A 19505-nucleotide genomic window follows, 5' to 3' on the forward strand; every position below is an offset into this window, starting at 1 on the left:
TGAGGTCCAACAGCTGTCAAATATATCAAGTAATGTGACAGGAGGGGAGGGAGTCTCTCTCTCTCTCTCTCTCTCTCTCTCTCTCTCTATTTACTTACTGAGAGAGAGATTTTTATGGCACACGTATGTATGTTTATTAAAATTTTCAAATAATAATAAATAGTAACTGTAGTTACAAAAATCATATGTGGAAGTATTTTACAGAAATACTACGATAATCTTTCCATTTTTCTCTCTCTCTCGAATATACATCTTTCCTTGGCTCTTTTAGAAAGTAATGCTTTACTTCACTGTACCAGTAATGCTGTATGTAGTCTGATATTACTGCGTATAATATTATAAAATACAAACAAAGTGATCTGTTTTGGTTTGCAAAAATCAGCTTAGGGCAGAGGCAGGGTTATTTTGCCCTTTTAACTCAATTCAAAGCAATTTCTTTTTTCTATTTAGCATAAATACATTGGCCCCCCCATATTCGCAGACTTGTGCATTCGCAGATTTCTCTTTGGAACATATACCCCCATTTTTCGCAGGAAATTCACCTATTCTTGGTATTTCTCTATGAGAAATATCCAAATTTTTTTCCATCATTAAATGCCCTTTTTGTGATTAAACTATTAAAAAACACCCTAATTAGTGAGTTTTTCTTGAGTTTTAACTAACAAAGTATGGCATTTTTATAGGGGTTCCAACTATTCGTGGGTTCTAACTTCGCGGGGTGGGCGGGGGGGGGGGGGGGGGGGGGGGGGGGGGGGGGGGGGGGGGGGGGGGGGGGGGGGGGGGGGGGGGGGTGGGGGGGGGGGGGGGGGGGGGGGGGGGGGGGGGGGGGGGGGGTGGCGGGGTCTGGTACACATCCCTTGCAAATATGGGGGACCACACTAGATCTCTCTAAACTGTTTATATGGGACAAGGTTATTTTTCATTATATAAAGTGCATTTAACCCTCTCGTGATATGATGACGTGTAGTGTCAATAAAACTTTGTGCGTCATGTAAGTTATTTTCCCATGTGCATGTTCTTTTCAGCCCGGAGGAACGCAAAACTTCTCCCATGTGGCGTGTTCTTTTCAGCCCAGGGGAAACCCAAAACTTTTCCCATGTGCGTGTTCTTTTCGACCTGGAGGAACGCAAAACTTTTGCCCATGTGCGTGTTCTTTTCAGCCCGGGGGAACGCAAAACTTTTCCCATGTGCGTGTTCTTTTCGACCCGGAGGAACGCAAAACTTTTCCCATGTGCGTGTTCTTTTCGACCCGGAGGAACGCAAAACTTTTGCCATGTGCGTGTTCTTTTCAGCCCAGGGGGAACGCAAAACTTTTCCCATGTGCGTGTTCTTTTCAGCCTGGAGGTACGCAAAACTTTTCCCATGTGCGTGTTCTTTTCAACCCGGAGGATGAACGCAAAACTTCTCCCATGCGTGTTCTTTTCTTTTCATCCCGGAGGAACACAAAACTTCTCCCATGTGCGCGTTCTTTTCAGCCCAGGGAAAGCAAAACTTCTCCCATGTGCGTGTTCTTTTCGGCCCGGAGGAACGCAAAACTTTCCCATGTGCGTGTTCTTTTCAGCTCGGGGGAACGCAAACCTTCTCCCATGAGCGCAAAACTTTTCCCATGTGCGTGTTCTTTTCAGCCCAGAGGAACACAAAACTTTTCCCATGTGCGTGTTCTTTTCAGCCCAGAGGAACGCAAAACTTTTCCTATGTGCGAGTTCTTTTGAGCCCGGGGAACGCAAAACTTTTCCCATGTGCGTGTTCTTTTCAGCCCGGAGGAACGCAAAACTTTTCCCATGTGCATGTTCTTTTCAGCCCTGAGGAACGCAAAACTTTTCCCATGTGCGTGTTCTTTTCAGCCCGGGAGAACGCAAAACTTTTCCCATGTGCGTGTTCTTTTCAGCCCTGAGAAACGCAAAACTTTTCCCATATGCGTGTTCTTTTCAGCCTGAGGGAACGCAAAACTTTCCCCATGTGCGTGTTCTTTTCAGCCAGGGGGAACGCAAAACTTTTCCCATGTGCGTGTTCTTTTCAGCCCGGGAGAACGGAAAACTTTCCCATGTGCGTGTTCTTTTCAGCTCGGGAGAACGCAAAACTTTTCCCATGTGCGTGTTCTTTTCAGCCCGGGAGAACGCAAAACTTTTCCCATGTGCGTGTTCTTTTCAGCCCGGGAGAACGCAAAACTTTTCCCATGTGCGTGTTCTTTTCAGCATGGGAGAACGCAAAACTTTTCCCATGTGCGTGTTCTTTTCACACCGGGGGAACGCAAAACTTTTCCCATGTGCGTGTTCTTTTCAGCCCGGGGGAACGCAAAACTTTTCCCATGTGCGTGTTCTTTTCAGCCCTGGGGAACGCAAAACTTTTCCCATGTGCGTGTTCTTTTCAGCCCGGGGGAACGCAAAACTTTTCCCATGTGCGTGTTCTTTTCAGCCCGGGGGAACGCAAAACTTTTCCCATGTGCGTGTTCTTTTCAGCCCAGAGGAACGCAAAACTTTTCCCATATGCGTGTTCTTTTGAGCCCGGGGGAACGCAAACTTTTCCCATGTGCGTGTCTTTCAGCCCGGGGACGCAAAACTTTTTCCCATGTGCTGTGTTCTTTCGACCGGAGGAGGAACGCAAAACTTTTCCCATGTGCATGTTTTTCTTTTTCAGCCCTGGAGGAACGTAAAAACTTTTCCCATGTGTGGGGTTCTTTCAGACCGGAGGAACACAAAAACTTTTCCAATGTGCGTGTTCTTTTTAGCCGAGGGAACGAAAAACTTTTCCCATGTGCGTGTTCTTTTCAGCTGGGAGGTACGCAAAACTTTTTCCCCATGTGCGTGTTTTTCTTTTCAACAAACCCGGGGGGAACAAAACTTCTTCCCCCTGTGCGCGTTCTTTTCATCGGAGGACACAAAACTTCTCCCATGTGCGCGTTCTTTTCAGCCCAGGGGGAACGAAAAAACTTCTCTTCATGTGCGTGTTCTTTTCATCCCGGAGGAACACAAAACTTCTCCCATGTGCGCGTTCTTTTCAGCCCAGGGAACGCAAAACTTCTCCCATGTGCGTGTTCTTTTCGGCCCGGAGGAACGCAAAACTTTCCCATGTGCGTGTTGTTTTCAGGCCTGGAGGATGAACGCAAAACTTTTGCCCATGTGCGTGTTTTGTTTTCAGCCTGGAGGATGAACGCAAAACTTTTCCCATGTGCGTGTTCTTTTCAGCCTGGAGGATGAACGCAAAACTTTTCCCATGTGCGTGTTCTTTTCAGCCTGGAGGATGAACGCAAAAACTTTCCCATGTGCGTGTTCTTTTCAGCCTGGGAGGATGAACGCAAAACTTTTCCCATGTGCGTGTTCTTTTCAGCCTGGAGATGAACGCCCCCCCCCCAAAACTTTTTCCCATGTGCGTGTTAGTCTTTTTCAGCCTGGAGGATGAACGCAAAACTTTATCCATGTGCGTGTTCTTTCAGCCTGGAGGATGAACGCAAAACTTTTCCCATGCGTGTTCTTTTCAGCCTGGAGGATGAACGCAAAACTTTTCCATGTGCGTGTTCTTTTCAGCCCAGAGGAACGCAAAACTTTTCCCATGTGTGTGTTCTTTTGAGGCCCGGGGGAACGCAAAAACTTTTCCCTCATGTGTGGTGTTCTTTTGGAGCCCACGGGGAACGCAAAACTTTTTCTTCCCATGTGGCGTGTTCTTTTCGACCCGGGAGGAACAACAAAAACTTTTATTCCCATGTGCCATGTTCTTTTCACGCCTGAGGAAACGGCAAAACTTTTCCCATGTGCATGTTCTTTTTAATCAGCCCTGCAGGAATGCAAAAACTTTTCCCAATGTGCGTGTTTCGTTTTCAGCCCTGAGGAGCGCAAAAACTTTTCCCATGTGGGCGTTTTTTTGTTTTTTCCAGCCTGGAGGCATGAACGCAAAACTTTTCACATGTGCGTGTTCTTTTCAGCCTGGAGGATGAACCGCAAAAACTTTTCTCCCATGTGGTGTCTTTTCAGCACGGGAGGGATGAACGCCAAAACTGTTCCATGTGCGTTGTTCTTTTCAGCCTGGAGGATGAACGCAAAACTTTTCCCAATGTTGATTGTTCCCTTTTCACGTGGAGGATGAACGCAAAACTTTGTTTCCCATTTTGTGCGTTCTTTTCAGGCCCAGAGGAACGCAAAACTTTCCCATGGTTGCGTTTCTTTGAGGCCCGGCCGGGAACGCAAAACTTTCCCATGTGCGTGTTCTTTTCGGAACCCGGGAGGAGCGCAAAACTTTTTCGCATTGTGCCATGTTCTTTTCGCCCGAGGAACGCAAAAACTTTTCCCATGTTGTGCATTGTCTTTTCAGGCCCTTAGGATTGGCAAAATTTTCCATGGTGCATTGTTCTTTTCAGCCCTGAGGAACGCAAAACTTTCCCATGTGCGTGTTCTTTTCAGCCCTGAGGAAAGGCAAAAACTTTTCCCATGGGTGTTTCTGTTCGCAAAAGAGGGAACGCAAAAATTTTCCCATGTGATGTTCTTTTCAGCCCTGAGGAACGCAAAACTTTTCCATTTTGCGTGTTTTTTCAGCCCAGGGGGAACGCAAAAACTTTTCCCACAGTTTGATATAGCAACTAGCCGTGTTCTTTTCAAGCTGAGGAAGCAAACTTTCCCATGTGCCCATGGTTCTTTTTAGGCCCTGAAGGAACGCAAAACTTTTTCCTTTGTTGCCCCGTGTTGTTCTTTTCAGCCCTGGCGAACGCAAAAACTTTTCCCATGTGCGTGTCTTTTCAGCCCTGGAGGAACGCAAAACTTCACCATGGCGTGTCTTTTCAGCACTGAGGAACGCAAAACTTTTCCCATGTGCATGTTTCTTCAGCCCATTTTAGGGGATGCAAAACTTTTCCCATGTGCATGTTTTCTTTCAGCCCTGAGGAACGCAAAAACTTTTCCCATGTGCGTCTTTTCACCCTGAGGAAAACGCAAAACTTTTCCCATGTGCGGTTCTTTTCAGCCCTGAGGAAACGCAAAAACCTTTTTCCCCCCCCCCATGTGCGTGTTTCCTTTTCAAAAAGCCCGGAGGAACGGCAAAACTTTTTCCCATGGGTTTGCGTTGTTTCGGGTTTCGGCCCTATGAGAGGAACGACAAAACTTTTCCCATGTGCGTGTTCTTTTCAGCCCGGTGAAGAACGTAAAACTTTTCCCATGTTGAATTCGTTTTGTTCTTTTCAGCCCGGGGGGGGAAGAAACCGTAAACTTTTCCCAAAATGGCGTTTTGTTCTTTTCAGCATTTGGGAGGAACGCAAAACTTTTCCATGTGCGTGTTCTTTTCACACCCGGGGGAATGCAAAACTTTACCATGTGCCCTGGGGGTGTTCTTTTCAAGCCAGGGAGACGCAAAATATTTTCCCATTTTGTTGCGTGTTCTTCTTCACACAGGGGGAACGCAAAACTTTTCCCCATGTGAGTGTCCTTTTCAAGCCCGGGGGAACGGCAAAAACTTTTTCCCATGTTGCGTGTTCTTTTCTGGCCCGCGGGAACGCAAAACTTTTCCCATGTGGGTGTTCTTTTAAGCCCGGAGGAACGCAAAACTTTTCCCATGTGCGTTTGTTCTTTTCAGCCCTGGGGGAAGAACGCAAAACTTTTCCCAAAATTGTGCTTTGTGTTCTTTCAGCCCTGAGGAACGCAAAACTTCCCATGTGAGTGTTCTTTTCAGCACTGAGGAACGCAAAAATTTCCCATTTTGTGCGTGTTCTTTTCAGCCTGAGGAACGCCAAAACTTTTCCCATGTGCGTGTTCTTTTCAGCCCGGAGGAACGCAAAACTTTTCCCATGTTGCGTGTTCTTTTCAGCATGAGGAACGCAAAAACTTTCCAATGTGCGTGGTTCTTTCCAGCCCTGAGGAACGCAAAACTTTTCCATGGCTGCGTGTTCTTTTCAGCCCGGAGGACCGCAGAAACTTTCCCATGTGCGTGTTCTTTTCAGCCCGGGGGAACACAAAATTTTATCATGTGCGTGTTCTTCAGCCGGGGGAACACAAAACTTTTCTCGTGCGGTGTCTTTTGTCAACCCGGGGGAACGCAAAACTTTCAGTGCATGTTCTTTTCAGCCCGTTGGAAACAAAAAACTTTTCTAAATGTGCGTGTTCTTTTTCACCCCGGGGGAACACAAATCTTTTCTCATGTGCGTGTTCTTTTCAGCCCGGGGGAATGCAAAACTTCTCATGTGCGTGTTTTTTTCAGCCCCGAGGAACGCAAAAATTTTCCCATGTGCGTGTTCTTTTCAGCCCGGGGGAACGCAAAACTTCTCCCATGTGCGTGTTCTTTTCAGCCCGGAGGAACGCAAAACTTTTCCCATGTGTGTGTTCTTTTCAGCCCGGGGGAACGCAAAACTTTTCCCATGTGCGTGTTCTTTTCAGCCCGGGGGAACGCAAAACTTTTCCCATGTGCGTGTTCTTTTCAGCCCGGGGGAACGCAAAACTTTTCCCATGTGCGTGTTCTTTTCGACCCTGAGGAACGCAAAACTTTTCCCATGTGCTTTTCGACCCTGTAGGAACGCAAAACTTTTCCCATGTTGCGTCTTTTTAGCCCTGAGGAATGCAAAACTTTTCCCATGTGCGTGTTCTTTTCGACCCTGAGGAACGCAAAACTTTTCCCATGTGCGTGTTCTTTTCAGCCCGGGGGAACGCAAAACTTTTCCCATGTGCGTGTTCTTTTCAGCCCTGAGGAACGCAAAACTTTTCCCATGTGCGTGTTCTTTTCAGCCCTGAGGAACGCAAAACTTTTCCCATGTGCGTGTTCTTTTCAGCCAGGGGAACGCAAAACTTTTCCATGTGCGTGTGTTTCTTTTCAGCCCCTGAGAACGCAAAACTTTTCCATGTGCGTGTTTTCTTTTCAGCCCTGGGCGGAACGCAAAAACCCTTTTCCAGTGTGCAAATGTTTCTTTTCAGCCTTTTGGGAGAACGCAAAAAACTTTTACCCATGTGCGTGTGTTCTTTTCAACCAGGGGGAACGCAAAACTTTTCCCATTGGCTTGGTTCCTTTTCAGCCCGGAGAAACGCAAAACTTTTTCCCCATGTTGCCGTGTTTCTTTTCACCCTTTTCCCTGAGGAACGGCAAAACTTTTCCCCGTGTGCGTGTTTCTTTTCAGCCAGGGAACGCAAAACTTTTATCCCCTTTGTGGGAAACTGTTCTTTTCAGCCCGGGTTGAACGCAAAAAATTTTCCCATGTCGTGTTCTTTTCAGCCCGGGAGGAACAACAAAACTTTTCCCCTGTGGCTTGTTTCTTTTCAGGCCCCGGGAGGAACGCATAAACTTTTCCCATGTGGGCGTCCCGTGTTCTTTCAGCCCGGAGTAACGCAAAACTTTTCCCATGTGCTTGTGTTCTTTGTCTCAGCCCGGAGGAACGCAAAAACTTTTCTCATACGTGCGTGTTCTTTCAGCCCGGGGGAACGCAAAACTTTTACCCATGGTGTCTTTTCCAGCCGGGGGGGGAACGGCAAAAACTTTTTCGTTGAAGTGTTCTTTTTAGCGGGGGAGGCAAAACTGTTCCTGGTGCGTGTTCTTTTCAGGCCCGGGGGAACCAAAACTTTTTCCCATGTGGCGTGGTTCTTTTTCAGCTGAGGAAACACAAAAACCTTTTCCCAGGGTGTTCTTTTCAGCCCTGAGGAACGCTTAAAACTTTTCACCCCGTGTGTTCTTTTCAGCCCAGGAACGCAAAACTTTTCCCATGTTCCGTGTTTCTTTTTCAGCCCGGGGAACGCAAAACTTTTCTCATTACGCGTGGTTCTTTTCAGCCCGGGGGAACGCAAAACTTCCCAGGTGTTGTTCTTTTCATCCTGGAGGAACGCAAAACTTTTCCCATTGTGCATGTTCTTTTCCAGGCCCGGGGGAACGCAAAACTTCTCGTGCGTTTTTTTTTCGTTTTTTTTTTTTTTTTTGCAGCCCCGAGAAAACGCAAAAAAAAAAAAAATATAATAAAAAAAAAATGTTCCCAAATAGCGTGTTCTTTTAGCCAGGGGGAATGCAAAAACTTTTCCCACCATGTGCGTTGTCTTTTCAGCCAGGGGGTGGGAAACGCAAAAACTTTTTCCCATGTGCGTTGTTACTTTTCAGCCTTGAGGAACGCAAAAAAACTTTTCCCCATGTGCGTGTTCCTTTCGACCCTTGAGGAACGCAAAACATTTCCCATGTGCGGTTGTTCTTTGGCAGCCCGGGAAGGAACGAAAACAAAAACCATTTCCCATGGCTTGCGTGTTCTTTTCAGCCAGGGGAATGGGAACCGCAAAACTTTTGTTCCCATGTGCGTGTTCTTTTCAGCCAGGGGAACGCAAAACATTTCCCATGTGCGTGTTCTTTTCAGGCCAGGGGAAACGCAAAAAAAACATTTCCCATGTGCGTGGTTGTTTGTCAGCCCGGGGAAATGCAAAAACAACATATCCCATGTGCGTGTTGTTTTAGCAGCCCGGGGAACGGGGAAAAAAAAATGCAAAAACTTTTCCCCTCCATGTGCGTGTTCTTCTCAGCCCGGGGGAAGGGAACGCAAAACTTTTCCCCATGGTGCGTGTTTCCTTTTGCGCACCCTGACGGAACTTCAAAACTTTTCTTTTCCCATGTTGCGGTTGTTCTTTTCAAGCCCTGAGGAACGCAAAACTTTTTCCCCATGGTGCGTGTTTTTTGCTTTCAGCCCTGAGGAACGCCAAAAACGTTTTCCCAGTGCCGTGGGGCGTGTTCTTTTCAGCCATGAGGCGAACGCCAAAACTTTTCCCATATGCGTGTTCGTTTTTAGCCCATGAGAACGACGAAAAACTTTTTCCCATGTGCGTGTTCTTTTCAAGCCCGGGAGGAACGCAAAACGTTTCCCAATCGTGCGTGTTCTTTTCAGACCCGGGGGGAAGGAACGGCAAAAACCTTTTTGTACCCATGTGGCGTGTTCTTTCAGCCCCGGGAAGGAACGCAAACAAAACTTTCCCCATGTTGCGGTGTTCTTTTCAGCCAGGGGAAACGCAAAATTTTCCCATTTTGTGTGTGTTCTTTTCAGCCCACGGGAAGAACCGCAAAAAAACTTTTCCATGTGCGTGTTACTTTCAGCCCGGGAGAACGGCAAAATTTTTCCCATGTTTGCGTTCTTTTCAGAACAAGGGGGAGAACAGCAAAACTTTCCCATGTGTGTGTCTTTTCACCCCGCGAAAAACGCAAAACTTTTGTTCCCATGTGCGGTTCTTTCCAGCCTGGAGAACGGGCAAAACTTTTCGTTGTTGCGTTTTGTTCTTTCAGCCCCGGGAGAACGCCAAACAAACTTTTCCCATGATGCGTTGTTACTTTTCAGCCCTGGACCCGGGAAGAACGCAAAAAATTTTCCATTTTGGCCAGTGTTTCTTTTCAGCCGGGGGTGCAAAACTTGCTTTTTCCAATGGCCCGGGATTGTTCTTTTCAAGCCCGGGGGGAACGCAAAACTTTTCCCATCCCATGCCTGTTCTTTCATCCCGGTGGAAACCGCCCCAAACTTTTTCAACATGTGCCCGGGGTTCTTTCAGGGCCCCTGAGAAGCGCAAAACTTTTCCCATGTGCGTGTTTCCCTTTTCAAGCCCTTGAGGAACGCAAACTTTCCCCTGGGCGTGTTTCTTTTCGGCCAGGGGGACCCAAAAAATTTTCCCAAGGGCGTGTTCTTTCACCCCGGGGAAAGAACGCCAAAAACTTTTCCATGTGGTGTTCTTTTCAGCCTGGAGAACCGGCAAAACTTTTCCATGTGTGTGTTTCTTTTGCAGCCCTGGGGCGAACGCAAAACTTTGTTCCCATGTGCCGTCGTTCTTTTCTTTTAGCCTGGGAGTAACCGGCAAAACGTTCTATAGGTGCGTGGTCCTTTCAGCACCGGGACGCAAAAACCTTTTCCCATGTGCGTGTACTTTTCAGCCCGGCCAGGGAGAATGGCAAACGTTTCCCATGTTGGTGTTCTGTTCAGGGCCCGGGGAACGGCAAAACTTTTTCCCATGGTGCGTGTTCTTTTAGGCCCGGGGAACGCCAAAACTTTTCCCATATGGCCTGTTCTTCATCCGGAAGAACGCAAAAACTTTTCCCCATGGGTGCGTGTTCTGTTCAGCCTTGGGGAAACGCAAACTTTTCCCTGTGCCGTCTTTTCAATACATAGGAGGAACGCAAAACTTTTCCCCCTGCATGTTCTTTTTCAGGCCCTTGGGAACGCAAAACTTTCCCATTTTGTCCTGTTCTTTTCAGCCCGGGGAACGAACAAAACTGTCTCTCAAAATGTGCGTTTGTTCCTTTTCAGCCTTGGAAACGCAAAAATTCTCATGTGCGTGTTCTTTTCAGCCCGGGGGAAGAACGCGAACTTCTCCATGTAGCTGTTCTTTTCAGCCGGGAACGCAAAAACTTTTCAAACTTTTCCCATGTGCGTGTTCTTTTCAGCCCGGAGGACCGCAAAAATTTTGGTGCGTTTTGGTTTTTCAGCCCCGGAGGAACGCAAAAATTTTCCCCATGTACGTGTTTTTTTCAGCCCAGGGAAAAAGCAAAACTTTTCCCATGTGCGTGTTCTTTTCAGCCCGGAGGAACGCAAAAATTTTCCCATGTACGTGTTCTTTTCAGCCCAGGGGAAAGCAAAACTTTTCCCATGTGCATGTTCTTTTCAGCCCGGGGGAACGCAAAAATTTTCCCATGTGCGTGTTCTTATCAGCCCGGTGGGAACGCAAAAAATTTTCCATGTGCGTCTTCTTTTTCAGCCCCGGGGAACGAAAACGCAAAATTTTCCCATGTCTGTGTTCTTTCAGCCTGGAGGAACGCAAAAATTTTCCCATGTGCGTGTTCTTTTGAGCCAGGGGGAACGCAAAACTTCTCCCATGTGCGTGTTCTTTTCAGCCCCGGGGGATGCAAAATTTTTCCCATGTGCGTGTTCTTTTCAGCCCGGAGGAACGCAAAATTTTTCCCATGTGCGTGTTCTTTTCAGCCCGGGGGAACGAAAACTTCTTTTCCCATGTGCCCGGGGGTGTTCTTTTCAAGCCAGGTGGGGAACGCAAAACTTTTCCCATATGCCTGTTCTTGTTCATCAGAGGAACGCAAAAAACTTTCCCATGTGCGTGTTCTTTTCAGCACTGAGGAACGCAAAACTTTTCCATGTGAGTGTTCTTTTCAGCCCTGAGGAACAGCAAAACGTTTACCATGTGCGTTTCTTTCCAGCCAGGAGGAACGCAAAGCTTTTCCCATGTGCGTGTTCTTTTCAGCCCGGGGGAACGCAAATAACTTTTCCCATGTGCGTGTATTTCAGCCAGGGAGGAATGCAAAACTTTTTCCCATGTGCGTGTTCTTTTCAGCCCGGGGGAACGCAAAACTTTTCCCATGTGCGTGTTCTTTTCAGCCCGGAGGACGCAAAACTTTTCCCATGTGCGTGTTCTTTTCAGCCAGGGGGAACGCAAAACTTTTCCCATGTGCGTGTTCTTTTCAGATAGGGGGAACTGCAAAACTTTTCCCATGTGCATGTTCTTTTCAGCCCTGGGGAACGCAAAACTTTTCCATGTGCGTGTTTCTTTTCAGCCCTGGGGAACGCTCAAAACTTCTCTCATGTGCGTGTGTTCTTTTCAGCCTTGAGGAACGCCAAAAAAATTCTTCATGTGCGTGTTCTTTTTTCAGCCCGGGAGAAACGCAAAAACTTCTCCATGTGCGGTTTTCTTTTTCAGCCCGGGGGGAACGCAAAACTTTTCAAACTTTTCCCATGTGCGTGTTCTTTTCAGCCCCGGGGGGGAAGTCGTGTACTACACCCTTATCTTTTTGGTCTGTGCTCGAGAGGGTTAATGGTGCCTCTGTTAGGTATGTTATGGTGCCATAACTATTGTCTGCACCTTATGGTGCTGATAACTGAAACTTTGCCTGTTATGGCGCCATAAATCGCTGGTTTTATGGAACTAGACAAGCACTATAAAACCAAATCCCCATTAACCCTTTCTGATTGAAGGCCAGCTATCACCTGGCTTTCCCAGGTAGGTTCAGAGTGAAGTTCGGCTCTCAGCCAGCTCTTATTATAATTGCTTTAGTAGGCAAGCTAATAAGGTTATCATCTTGTAAGCATCCCAGAGTAACACTTGGTTTTCAGTCATTTAAGGAATTTTATTTTCATGAGCAAAAACCGTGCTCTACAAAGCATTCTTTAACCCATAGGAGCTGGGCTAATAAATCGATATGCAGCACCCCATGCCGACAAACCATTGAAGTGGGCAAATTTATTTTTAAAAAAGATTAATGGAAAGTGGAAGTTATGCAAATACACATCGTGAAAGAAAAAAATTTAGAAAATTTTCCCTACCTTCCACAAGAAGTTGAAAATGACTATAGGCAGTCCCCCGGCTTATGATGGGGGTTCCATTCTTGAGGCGCGTCATAAGCCGATTTAATGCTTTGTGCTTATTAAAAACTAATGTAAATGATATTTTTATTGCATTTTTCATCAAAAAACTTTCAAATATTGATTATTTTATATTTTTGGAGTCATATTTCTTCCACCAGATCGGTGTGGTGAGTGTCGTAACTCAGGAACATGCATTGTAAACCTGGAAATAATTTTGATAGATATAATTGAAAAGTGGAGTAAACTGAATCCCTTGTTTGGCCTCTTTTACAAAACAATCTTAAATTTGACCAACTTGTATTTTTTCTAATAAATAATTTTATTTGGAAAATTGTAATTTCAGCTCACACAATATCAAAACATAAGAAATAAAATCAGTAACAAATTCTTAGCGTATTTGTTGAAAAAATATTTACATAAGTGTACCGAGAATGAAGATTCAGTAACTTTTATTTGTACATGTTTTTTCTAATATTTCTTTGCACTTTTCATTGCAAAATTACATTTGCAACTGACATACTATCGTAAGATATAGTAACCCCTTGGTATATTTATGAGCAAATTTACGAAAAGACGTCATGTGGGGCAGGAATGTGGTACATTCTCCCTTCAAGTCAGAAGCAGAACTGATGACCTGTGATGCCAGACTTGTGATTTTAGACAGTGTAAAAGTTGCCAATAGGGAATTTATGTGCTATAGAAGTATTGGTATGTACCTCTTTCCCGCCCGATTCTTTACAAATCGATGGCGCTTAATATTGTTTATCTACAGGATCAATCTGCCCACCACCCCAAACATGTTATTACGACACCCGAGGAACAATCTGTCCATTAACCCTTAAACGCCGACTGGACGTATTTTACGTCGACATTTTTTGTCTCTCGGGTGCCGACTGGACATATATTACGTCGACATACAAAAGTTTTTTAAAAATTCTCGGAAAAATACTTTTAGGCCTACCAGCCAAAAACTCTTGAATCACGCTCCTTGGGGGATGCTGGGGGTTCACGGATCAAGGTGTTGATTTGTTTACAATCGTTACGCAGGCGCGCAAGCGCGAATTTCTTTCTTGCCGCACTAAAAAGTATCTGTGGCACATCTCAGAAATTATTTTGTCACTTTGACATAACTTTTGTACCATTTTAAATTAGCCGTTACATGGAGTATTATATATGAAAATGTGCGCATTTTTATGTAGAATACAACAAAAAAATACTCATGATTGTAGCTTTTATCAGTTTTGAGATATTTTCATATAAATAACGATAAGTGCCAAAATTTCAACCTCCGGTCAACTTAGACGCTACCGAAATGGTCGAAAAACGCAATTGTAAGCTAAAACTCTTATATTTTAGTAATATTCAATCATTTACCTTCATTTTGTAATAAATTGGAAGTCTCTAGCACAATATTTCGATTTATGGTGAATTTATGAAAAAACTTTTTCCTTACGTCCGCGCGGTAACTCTTCCGAAAAAAATCATACATGCGATTGTGGTAATGTTTGCACCATTTTAAAATTAGCCATTACATAAAGTTTTATATATGGAAATGTGTGCAATTTCATGCAAAATACAACTAAAAGCAACCCATGGTTGTAGCTTTCATCAATTTTGAAATATTTTCATATAAAAATGATAAGTGACAAATTTTCAACCTTCGGTCAACTTTGACTTTACCGAAATGGTCGAAAACGCAATTGTAAGCTAAAACGCTTATATTCTAGTAATATTCAATCATTTACCTTCATTTTGCAACTAATTGGAAGTCTCTAGCACAATATTTCAATTTATTGTGAATTTATGAAAAAATAAAATTTTCTTTACGTCCGCGCGGTAACTCTTCCGAAAAAATCATACGTGCGATTGTGGTAATGTTTGCACCATTTTAAATTAGCCGTTACATAAAGTTTAGTATATGAAAATGTGCGCAATTTCATGTAGAAAACAACAAAATAATTGAAGGTTGTAGCTTTTTTCATTTTTGAAATATTTGCATATAAATCACGATAAATAGAAAAAAAACCACGTTCGGTCATCTTTGACTCTACTGAAATGGTCGAAAAACGCAATTTTAAGCTAAAATTCTTACAGTCTAGTAATATTCAGTCATTTATCTTCATCTTGAAACAAATTCGAAGTCTCTAGCACAATATTTAGATTTATGGTGAATTTAAAAAAAAAAAAAACTTTCCTTCCCTCCGCGAGCAGATTCTCCGCTAAAAATCTCCAAAATGCGTACGTCCCATTCTCGGAATATTTGCTCCGTTTCATATTAGGCATTTCATAGAGTTTTATATATGAAAATGTGCGCAATTTCATGTAGAATAAAACGAAAAATATTTGAAGGTTGTAGCTTTTCTAATTTCCGAAATAATTGCATATAAAAAAATATATATAAAAAAATTCGACATTCGGTCAACTTTAACTCGTCAGATATGGTTGAAAACTGCAATTGTAAGCTAATACTCTTACAGTATAGTAATATTCAATCATTTGTCTTCATTTTGAAAGAAATTGGAAAGAAATTGGAAGTCTCTAGGACAATATTTAGATTTATGGTGAATTTAAAAAAAAAATATTTGTTTACGTCCGCGCGTTACGAATTCATGCATTATTTTGTGATAATATTTTCTCTGTGTTGCTTTGATTGTTTTACAATGTGTTATATACCAAAATGATAGCAATATAGTGTACATTACAACGAAAAAAAGTAACTTGTTACCTTTAACCGTTTTGTGCACAGTGCGATTTGAATACAATTATATATGAAATTTAGTTTTTGCGCTATCATATATCGCATTATTTATATATGATAATGACAATTTTTTTCATTTCTGATGGTTGCATAGTAAACTTCAGCCAATGACAAAAAAAGGAGCGAAAAATGAACTCTTAATCTTGAAAACTAAGCGCGCTGTGATTTTTTGAAAAAAATATTTTTTCCGCTTTCGCGCCACTCCAAAACACCTCCAGCACACGGGAGACAATTTTTATTTTACCGCTTCGGCGTTTAAGGGTTAAGGGTTAATAAATATATTCATATAATGTATGTATTGTAATTTGAGCTACATATCAGTTTTTTTGTAAAATAACTTTTTCTTTTTTTCTTTTTCAGTCCAGTGATTTAGAAAGAGCCTACCCACCATTCATTAACTTTTTTGAAAATATGAAAGAGATGATTCAGAAAATAAGCATAGAGAGACCAAGATTTCATGCTTTTCTCAAAATAGCTCAGAATAAACCAGAATGTGGTAGACAGAGTTTTCAAGAACTCTTGATCAGGCCTGTACAAAGATTACCATCAATGAGCTTATTAATTAATGGTAAGAGAATTTTTTTTTCTTAATTGGAAATATATTGAGTAATATTTTATAATTGATATTGTCTTTATTGACTTACTGTAATAATTTTCAGTAAATGTCAAAAGATGTTTGTTGGTTAGATTGTTATTGAAGAATTGGATGTAGTTATTATAGTTTTACTTTTTTTTAATCTGAGTGCAGCACCAATTTGAAGGGTCAAGCTGGATTGTAACAATGGTGAGATATGGTTTTGAAGTGTTTTGTGCAACTGCATGAATGATGGTACTATATATATCCTTATTTTTAAAAATGAGGTTTGTATAAGTTCTTTTAAAAATATTCTATGAATTTACTGGTGTCTGAAATATATGTATAGCCATTTTTTATACAGTGATGTAGTGTAAAAAATGTGGTTGCCATTCATCATCTCCCTGAACTCATGAACAAAATACTGGCTGTTACCTACTAGGTTGTTTTGATGTATTGTATCTTTGAGAAACCTAAGTTTTTCAAAATTGCTTCTACTGTATTGTTTTAATTATCAATCAAGAAAAATTTATAAGTAGCAAATAAGAATAGATATAAAACCGAATTAGAAATGAGCTGCAAAAAACTTTGGGATGAAAAAACCTAGCAAATGCAGTACTGTCAGTTTTAATGCATATTTGCAGTACTAACTTGAAGTAATGTTTACTTCCTATTATTTGGTTAGCAAAGTTGCTCAATATCTGATTCAACAGATACTTTTTGTATCGTCTAAAACCCTAGGCGAAATGTAAAAATGTCATGTGGTTACCAGGTAGTAGTATTTTTTTTCTTTAAAGGGGAGTGCCGACGCCATAAGGCCCTATTATAAAGCAAGTGCTTCTTTCTACCTTATGATGGAAGGATTCACTTACAATTTTTATTGCTTATTTATACAGCTAATACCAAAAAAATACTGGAGGAATTAGATATTTGACTTCCAAAAAAGCAGTTTGAAACTTGAAATACATATATGAAAAAAAAGTTGCTCTTAAAAATAATTTTGTTCATGACACTTACCTGCCAGATATATATATAGCTGTATTCTCCGAAGTCCGACAGAATTTCAAAACTCCCGGCACACGCAGTGGTCGGCCAGGTGGTTAGTACTCATTCCTGCCGCTGTGAGGCGGATGTCAGGAACCATTCCCATCTTCTATTCAGATTTTTCTCTGTTGCCGGTAAACACCTGTTTTCATTACCTCCGCCTAGGGTTTTGGAAACTTCATTGCCGCTTAAGTATCTTGGTTGTTTTCTTTTTGGTTTATTAACTTGGATTTGCGGCTAGGCATACGCTATCATAAATTGATTTGATTTTGATTTTCTTGACATAAGACGTCTGAATCTAGTTAGGCTAGTTTCAGACTTTGTTGTCTGCAAAGGGGTTAGGTGAGAATAACGAATCTTTCGATAGATTCTCTAATATACACAACGTGTACATAATTCTTGTTAAAACATCAATGTAATAGTGTGATATTTGACTGATTCTGAGATGTATGATTCGTATGTACGCAAATTAGAGCGTAATAGAATTAGGAGGTTTTTCCTCCAAGATCAGTAAACAGAAGTCGGGGTAATAAACCTACTGAACCTCCTGTAAACTTTATTTTGCCTAACCTTCCGGTATAGCCTACGGGCCTAGAGAGAAGTGTCTGTGAGAGGTAATGTCCTTTGTTATGGTGGATTACATCAGTAATTGGAATCTAAAGTGTTCGCTCTTCAATCAGTGTTGTGAGTGTAGTGATGTTGATTTAGTGCCCCTAGTGTTGTGGAGGGGGCGTCAGATCGGCTCTATAATGCCTCTAGGTTTAGACCTCTGTCGGACTCCCAGGGCCAGGGAGGGGGCAAGTCGAAAACCGAAGGAGGGTTACGGAGACTCCCCCCGATCCGGCGTCCCTTCGGCAGGCCTGAGGGCGCATCCCAGGCTGCCAAAGATCGTGCACGTGCACGAATCATGAAGAATTGCTTCTCTTCCTCCGAGACGTCCTCACCTCAACATGGGTGGGGCTCTCGGAAGGCCTCTCCAATCGAGAGCGGTAAGGAGGATGTGAGATGTCGCACAGGCGGCCATCGTCTTTCTCGCCCTCTTAGGAGAGGTCTTACGGAAGAGGACGCTTCATCAGGAGATCGGGAGCATCCTCCGCCTCGATTTGCGGTTCTCGTCCTCCGAGGCGTCCTCCCCGCACAGGGGTTGGAGCTCTCGGAAGGACTCGCGCCCTTTAAACAGAAGCTTATAGAGGAGGACGCTTCACGTCCTCTCTCTCTATTGTCATGCGATTGCGATTGCAGCCTTAACAGTTTGATGACTTTCCAACGCAAGAAGGAAATAGGACGTCATCGGAGCAGGACGTTTTTAAGCGCCCAGATTGCTCTAGCATTGTTACTGTGAGAAGGAGGAGTCCCCTCGTCTTCTCACAGAATCAGTCCTTCTCGGTGGGCCTAAGTTCGCCAAGAGAAGGGCAGAACACAGTTGCCGCAGGAAGGATTCGAGGTTTGTCAAGCTGGCAGTCTCCTTCTCCTCCTTGCTCGTCGCCTTCTACAATTTCTCACCCAAGAACGCACAGGCGTTATATTGAGTGCGTTTCGGGAAGTGTCAATGAGCGTGACGAAGACGCAAGATGTCGCACAGGCAGCCGTCGTCTTTGTCAGGAGTTGTGAATGTCCATAAAACTAGTCCTGACGAAGATCACACACTGCTTAGGACGCCAGCGCACTTCAAGTTACTCATGTTGACGCTTTTGGGTCCGCCGTGTCACGTCAGGAAGCTCTCCATGTCGCTTCTCTTGATGTTCGAAGGAGGCCTTTCAGAACTCGGTAAGTTCCTTTTTGAGCGAGTTTCTTGAAGTGTTCATTTGCCTTACAAAGGCGCAAGATGTCGCACAGGCGGCCGTCGCCTTTGTCAGGAGGTAAAGAAGGTCTTAGGCTCGTCTGAACGACGATCGCCGTACATCTTTTCTTCTCGCGCATTTCCGCATGAAGGCAATCGATGCGGCTCTCCATAACGCCCCTAAGGTGACCTTTCAGGATGCTTAGCATTTTATGCATTCAGGACGCTCAGCAAGAACCTTGCTAAGATGCCGTTCAGAACACACGGCGTTCTTTACACTAATAGGCTCGGCAGCAAACTTGTGAAGACGCCTTTCAACACGCTCGAAGGAAAGATGTTATTCAGAAAGCTCGGTTTTCAATGGACCAAGGATCGGAACGCTTGCGAGGAAGCTTTTAAAGACGCTCAAAAGGATGTTATGCAGGACGCTCGGCGTTCTAGACATCAGGATGCTCGGCAGGACCCTCAAGAATACTCCTTTCAGGATGCTTGCCGTTCTATGCAATCAGGACGCTCGGCAAGCCCCTCGCGAGGATGCCTTTCGGAATGCTCGGCGTTGCTTTTTTGAGTGCGTTTCTGGAAGTGTTCATTGGCATTACAAAGATGCAAGATGTCGCACAGGCGGCCACCGTCTTTGTTAGAAGGTAAGGAAGGTCCTTAAGGCCCGTCTCCTTGCACACTTCAGGAGCAGTGTGCGGCTCTCCAGGACGCCTCTCAGATGGCCGTTTATGCATCACTGAGATGCCGTTCAGAACACTTGGTGTTCTATGAACCAATACGCTCGGCAAGACTCACGACGACGTCTTTTGAAGACGCTCAACGTCCTACGCATTGAGACGTGAGGAAGCTTTTGAAGATGCTCGACGTCCTACACGTAGAGACACTCATCAGGACGCTTTGGGAGACGATGTCTTACACATCTAGAAGCGGAGGAGGATGCTTTTGAGGACGCTAGGCGTCCTACGCGTCAAGACGCTCTAAAGAATACGTAGCAGGACGCTCTTCAGACGAGTAAGTGCCCTATGCTTCAAGGCCTTCAGATAGAGGATCCCTTGCTCTCCTCTCT

At 43.9% G+C, this 19505-nt stretch overlaps 1 protein-coding gene across 1 annotated transcript in view; it reads left to right on the plus strand.

The window, feature by feature from the left end:
* The window catches only part of LOC135205457 (protein ECT2-like), a gene marked incomplete in the record, with an annotated part of 325317 nt that overhangs the window by 215394 nt on the left and 90418 nt on the right, over positions 1–19505 (plus strand). Inside the window, 1 exon segment of the mRNA XM_064236064.1 lies at positions 15402–15609. Within this exon segment, the coding sequence (XP_064092134.1) occupies positions 15402–15609 (208 nt within the window).

This window comes from Macrobrachium nipponense, chromosome 11 (genome assembly GCF_015104395.2).
Source record: "Macrobrachium nipponense isolate FS-2020 chromosome 11, ASM1510439v2, whole genome shotgun sequence".
NCBI classification, from domain to species: domain Eukaryota; kingdom Metazoa; phylum Arthropoda; class Malacostraca; order Decapoda; family Palaemonidae; genus Macrobrachium; species Macrobrachium nipponense.